This window comes from Lactuca sativa, chromosome 8 (assembly GCF_002870075.4).
Source record: "Lactuca sativa cultivar Salinas chromosome 8, Lsat_Salinas_v11, whole genome shotgun sequence".
Taxonomy (NCBI): Eukaryota; Viridiplantae; Streptophyta; class Magnoliopsida; order Asterales; family Asteraceae; genus Lactuca; species Lactuca sativa.
Window position 1 is genome coordinate 180658935 of NC_056630.2, and position 6905 is coordinate 180665839.

The window sequence follows — 6905 nt, forward strand, 5'->3', positions numbered from 1 at the left end:
AGACGATTGAAGAATTAGGGAGATAGACAGACGTCGATTGATTCGGTGGAGATAGTGATCAGTAGCATAAATGCCCTTCGATTAATTTCAGAACCATACCCCATGTTTAATTTTTTCAATTATTTACAAAAATGTCACAAGTCATCTTGACCTTCTATTATTTTGATCTAACAGCGTTTATTTGGTTCTCGGGATCTTCGGAAACTATAGGTTCCCAAATAATCATTCCTCTCTCTCTCTCTTTATATATATATATATATATATATATATATATATATATATATATATATATATATATATATATATATATATATATATATATATATATATATATATATATATATATATATATATATATATATATATATATATATATATATATATATATATATATATATATACTTCACAACATAAAACACTGAACATAACTTATTGATACCTCTAAAATCACTAAATGATTTTTATGTTTTTAATATTTATGTACTTTTGTATTACCCAATAATATAAATAACTAAGAATTTAAGTTCAAATATTGAAATAAACTTTCATTGTTTTTTTGTTTTTTTTTTAAATATTAATGTCGTATCACAATTTCTTATCCTAATATATAATATGTTCTTTAACTTATTTGCAGTATTAATATGTCCATTACGTAATTCGGTATAAACAATTACATCTTGATATAAAATATTTGACATTAATTATCCATACATCATCATATTTTCATAAAAAATAAAAACGATAACCCTTGTTTTATTGACCCAATTAAAAACAACCCCACGTAATAAATATATGTAGGCGTGGATCAGTGGGTGTCATTAACCAAACAAGAGAAGAGGTTAGATTTGTCAAAACAGTGCCGTGTTGAGACGTTTTCCTGACAAACTTCCTAAACCCAGAAAGTAATCCCCCAACAGAGACACATCTTCTTAAGAAGCCTTTCACTCATACTCTCCTTTAAGAACGATCTGTCTCTGCGTATCGAGGATGGCTGAACCAAGTTATCCACCTTTATCCTCTCCCGTCGCTGTGATAGGGTCTCAGTTCATAGTACCATATCAATTTGATTTTATAGTTGATAGAAATTCAAGAGGAAACCTTGTGATTAATGATATGAGCCATAAAATCATGCTCAAAGTAAAACCATGTGATACATCCTTTCATCATCAACGACTGCTACTCGATGTTGATGAAAAACCCATCGTTTTGATGCGTAAGAAGGTAACTTTTAGTTCAGTTTTAATACTTCCTTTTTGTTCTTTGGGTTGTTTTGAAAATTTGATGCTAAGTTTAACATTGAAATGACTAATTTATCTCCTAGATCATGAGCGAACACGATAGATGGAATGTATTTAGGGGTAACAGTAAAAGCAAATCGGAAATGATATTTACTACAAAAACACCTGACATGATGCAGTCTATGACTAATGTACATGTGCTCTTGGCAAACAAAACCGGTAGTAAAGATGTTTGTGATTTCAAGATGACAGGAAGCTGGTCGAAGAGAAACTGCACTATTTATATGGGAGATACTTCAACAACAATAGCCCAAGTAATTTCCATACAAATTATATTTTTTTTCCTAGTAGATATTAGTAGATATCCCTGTTTTCAGTTACGTGATATAACTGATAAAAGATTTGGTAAGTTCGTGAAGTAAAGCTCAAGCTAAAACTAATTAATTGACTTACTCTTGTAGATGAATAAAATGCAATCATCTGAGAATATAAAGTTGGTTAAGAACAAATTCATGGTGACAATTTATCCCAATGTTGATTACGCCTTTGTGGTTACACTTATAGCGATTGTTGAGGCTATGAAAAGCTCTAACTCTAACACAAAAGGTGAAGTTGCTGTGGAACTTACTACATCAGGAGTGGGTGACGTTATTGGTGCAATTTTTTCCTAGTCATATTAGTCGCATTCTCTATGACTAGATTCCCTCTGGATTGTATTATAGAATGGTATATAGTTTGTCCCTCATATCATCTTTTACCATGGCTATGGATATGGTATGATTAGCAATTAAAAATGACAGGAATTGTGGTTCCTTAATTCTGTAAGAAGATATAATATAGGCTCGTTAGTGTAATTTGTGGAAAAAAAAAGTGGTTAGGACAGTTTTGACATTTTGTATAAATGTTTAGAAGTAGTTACAAAACCATCCAACAAGTATCAAAGATCATCCCTATTCTAATAAAAGAATAGTTTTATTCTCCTTTTGACATGTGTCACCATATTAGGCCTCATAATTAATAAATATTTTATTTTTCTTTTGTTATGTGTCCCTCTATTATATCTACCAATTAATGATGCCACTTGCTAACCTATTGAATCTCCATTTCAAATTTCAAATTTTAAATTTTCCACTCTAATTATATTAAATTAATAACATTAGAATGTAAATTAAATAAAATTAACACAAATTATAAAGTGATATAATTATACATATTTATTTAAAGCAATGATTATAATTTTATATAACTAAAAAATCTCTTAATGAATAATTTATTTAAAATAAGTGATTAATAATTTTGAGTTTTTAATATTAAAGTTTAATTAAATTTGTAACCGTTGTTCTCATGGGTTATAAACTAGTTGTAGTATAAATATGTAGCAAACAGTCCAAATGTATGCGTCCTTTTGTATGAAGTCCCAAGAGTGCAGTTTAGTTTACTCTGTTAAGTTTTCTCTTTTTTTCTTTTTATTTATTGCAAGGTTTGGTTGGTTTTTTCTTGAATAAAAAACAAAAAGTTATAAAGGCAAACAGTGGCAAAGCTATATGGGCGTTAGGATACTACAACGTCTGTCCCCAAAAAAAAAAATTATGTATGTAAAAAAATATTTATAAACATGTTCTATGTTATTATACCCTCAGTTAAAGAGATTATATCATATTTTTTAGACAAAATTGCAAAAATGGTCCCTATGGTATGCAGATTTTTGGGGTTTTAGTCCAAACCCCGAGTTTTTTGGATCCATGGTCCTTTTAGAGTGGTTTGTCTGTGGTTTTGGTCCTTGGACTTAACTCCCGTTAAATAAGATCTGTTAAGCCCCCTCATGTGCCTCACATGTGAGGGTAAATTCGTCATTTCATATGTAAGGGACCTGATCTTCACTTTGCCAAAAACGAATGGGGATTGACGAGTTATCCCGTTGTTCCCGGTATGCTTTCTTCCATTTATCTCGATTTGATTTTCCACTAAGATTTCATAAAAACCTATACTTTTCTTCAACATCGATCTTCTACTTTCTTCTACAAACATCATTTCAAGAATTTTAATCTTCATGTCGATGAATGCAGACACGAGATTGTGGGTGTTATGATAGAAGTAGGAAGCAAAGTCGAGAAATTCGAAGTCGGCGACAATGGCGGAGTCGGATGCTTAGTGGGATCATGTGGATCTTGCGACAACTGTGCTAATGATCTCGAAAGCTACTGCCCAAAACAGATTCTCACTTACGCCTCCCCTGACCACGATGGCACAAAGACATACGGTGGGTACTCCGATCACATAGTTGCAGATGAGAGATTCGTCCTCCGGTGGCCAGAAAAGTTGCCGCTTGATACAGGTGCACCACTGCTATGTGCCGGAATCACCACTTATAGCCCTCTATGTGCCGTAATCGCCACTTACAACCCTCTCAGATACTTCAGACTAGATAAACCAAGGATGAAAGTTGGTGTCGTTGGTCTTGGTGGACTTGGTCATGTCGCTATGAAGATGGTGAAAGATTTTGCTGCAGAAGTTATTGTTTTCAGCACCACTCCTGTGAAAGAGCAAGAAGCACTTCAAGGAATTAAAGCTGATTGTTTTATAGTTAGCAAAGATCAAGACCAGATGCGGGTAATTTGTCAAGATTTGTTATCTTTTCTTGATTTGTGTATCAAGACTTTGATTAGATAAATGGGTCTTTTTCTTTTTTTTGAATCAGTCTGCAATGAGTTCGTTGGATGGGATCATTAACAGGGTTTCTGCAACTCACCCTATTAATGCTCCATTGTTAAGTGTGTTGAAACCACATGAGAAGCTTCTTCTTGTGGGTGCACCAAAGAAGCCACTTCAGCTTATTCCATTTTCTTTAATTACAGGTAAGTAATTAATGTAAGAAAGTTTGTAGCGTTTGATATGATAATGTTATATAAAGGGGATTGATTGACGATGACATGCAGGGAGGAAAATTGTTGGTGGGAGTGCGATTGGAGGGTTGAAAGAGACTCAAGAAATGCTTGATTTTGCAGCAAGCATGGTGTGACTGCTGATATAGAGCTCATTCTGATGGATTATATGAACACTGCAATGGATCGTATGTTAAAATCTGATGTTAGATATAGGTTTGTGATTGATGTGGAAAAGTCGCTCAAAGCTCCATAGGTTTGATGTTGTTGGTAAAATTGGTTTAGATTATATGATTGATGGTATTCTGTAACAAATCAAACAATTATTGGTTAATTTCTATTTTATAAACATTTGCTTGTGAAGTTAATTGGGATCGGTTAGTGGTAATGTAGAATATGTGTATGCAAAAATGGTCCCTTACATATGAAATGACGAATTTACCCTCATGTGTGAGGCACATGAGGGGGCTTAACAGATCTTATTTAACGGGAGTTAAGTCTAGGGACCAAAACCACAGACAAACCACTCCAAAAGGACCATAGATCCAAAAAACTCAGGGTTTGGACTAAAACCCCAAAAATCTGCATACCACAGGGACCATTTTTGCAATTTTGTCTATTTTTTAATTCCCTGATAATACATAGAATATTTATTGATAGTATTTGTATCTCATATAAAAATTTATATCTCTACCATTGAAGGCAAAGATCAATGCAAACTGTACATAGAATTTCCAAGAGACATGTCCATAATGACATCAAAAAACTTGTTGGAACCCAACTTCTGAAACTAGATGAAAGAAATTACCATCAATAAATATTTAAATTAGTGAAAGTCTTATAGGAATCTCAAGATTTATGGAGTGTACATTTGTTAAAGTTTATACAAGATTCAAAGTAGACTATCATTTAGGACGAAGCCCTTGAATGAATGGGAGTACGGGGGGCAGCGTCCCTAGGAGTGGGGTCCAAGGGGTGGCAGCCGCTGGTTGGGGTATTGCTTTGTTAAAAATGCATCAGAAATCCGAATTATTTAATATGAACCCGATTTTTGACCTTGTTTTTATCCTTATTACAATGCCCGTTCTTTGTGACATATTTGATTGTTGGAGAGTGTTTTGGAATAGAAAAATTGTCTTGTGACATTTTTCAGATACATACTAAACCACATTTTGGTCAAAATTCGTACTCACGAAAACATAGTCATTCTCTTCTTCTGTTTTTCTTTTAATTTCGAGCTTTATCCAATTGAGGATTTGAGAGTGTCACCCAAATATTTTGCTCTCAGAATTTCCAAATGTTTTTACTATAAAATTTCTAACAGTCGGAAATGGTATTCTCAAACATACAAATAAAAATAAATCTCAGTACACTTGGGGTAAAGGAAAACCGAAAGAAAGACAAAAACAATTTTTTGATTTTTGATCATTAGATCATGCCAATGGGAAAGTGATTTTTGAGAGAATTTGACATATGTAAAATTTATAAGGAGTATCTAGAGTATTTCCAACCATAAATTTATATTTATAACTCAAAATTTTGCCAACTCATCATTTCATTCATTTTAATGACTAATATTTTTCAATACTTTTTTTTAAATTAACTAATTTATCTTTATTAATCTAAAATATTCTATAAAATCTCTCACTTAATTTAACATATCATATTTTAAATAATTAAAAATAGTATAATACATTGTTCCAAAAGAAATATATATTATAATACATTTTCGGTGAATTAATACGTCATAATTATAAAAATAAAAAATAAAAAAAACTTGAAAATATTATAGCATCTTTAATAGTTAACCTCAAAAATGCTTATTATTTTTGTTACATCATCTATTCACTAAGTGTTATTTAAAAAAAAAAAAAAAAAAAAAAAAAGCTTTTAGTAAAAAATACATTTTCTATTAACCTTTTCAAAAGTTTTTTTTTCCGAATTTATCCAATTTACCTTTTATCTATATTAAATATTTAATCTAACCCTCCCTCCCTCATATAATTTATAATTTATCATTATAGGATTTTTTTTTCCAAAAAGATTGTACAACTAAAAAATTAATACAATACGTAATCAAAATGTTTTACAAGATTTGATATTTTTTTAATTTTGACAACTACTTTTAAATTAGATAAATTTTAGGTTGACCACAACCAACTTTAATCTTTTTTATTTTAAATGGTAACTAAACTTCTTTTTGTGGATTCTAAGTCACTAAACTTTCAAGTTACGGATTAAATACATGAATATCTCCAAAATGAAGGGTAATCCGCTTATCTACGCAAATTTGCATCTACATGGCACTTTGTTAGACTGATATGCTTCACATGGCATCCATGTTGGATATTTCCTGTTAAAATACAAAATTCAAAACTCTCTTTTTCACCTAAATAAAATCATGACTCAAAGACCCTAAACCCCTAGATAACTTTTTTTACTTCTTTTTCGAAACTAGAGTAAACTTCAAGTTTGGTCCCTATGGTTATCAAAAAATATGGATGGAGTCCATAAAGTTTTCAACTTTCACCACCTATAACATCCTAAAAATTATGATGTAAAAATTACACTTTTAATTCAATCAAAACACTAATTGTCTTTTATTCAAACATCCAAAAGTATTTCATAATAAAATAATCATCAGAGTAAAGTTGGCAACTTTACTCCCACAAAAGAGAGCCAAAATCCCACAAAAGCTCTTAATAGTTAAGACAATGACTTTCAAACTCAAATATGACCCTAAGGAAATGTCTTCAGGTGTAAAGTTGGCAACTTTACTCCTTTG

General features: G+C 31.3%; 1 protein-coding gene and 1 pseudogene across 1 annotated transcript; both read left to right on the forward strand.

Moving 5' to 3' along the window:
* Positions 1 to 837: 837 nt before the first annotated feature.
* On the forward strand, positions 838 to 2220 carry LOC111885798 (protein LURP-one-related 15). The gene is made up of 3 exons (XM_023882033.3): positions 838 to 1221; positions 1322 to 1552; positions 1700 to 2220. Exons 1-3 carry the CDS (start codon positions 988 to 990, stop codon positions 1907 to 1909), a joined length of 675 nt encoding a protein of 224 aa, XP_023737801.1. The 5' UTR covers positions 838 to 987; the 3' UTR covers positions 1910 to 2220.
* A 220-nt stretch (positions 2221 to 2440) lies between these two features.
* On the forward strand, positions 2441 to 4471 carry LOC111885797 (8-hydroxygeraniol dehydrogenase-like; annotated as a pseudogene).
* The last annotated feature ends 2434 nt before the right edge of the window (positions 4472 to 6905 follow it).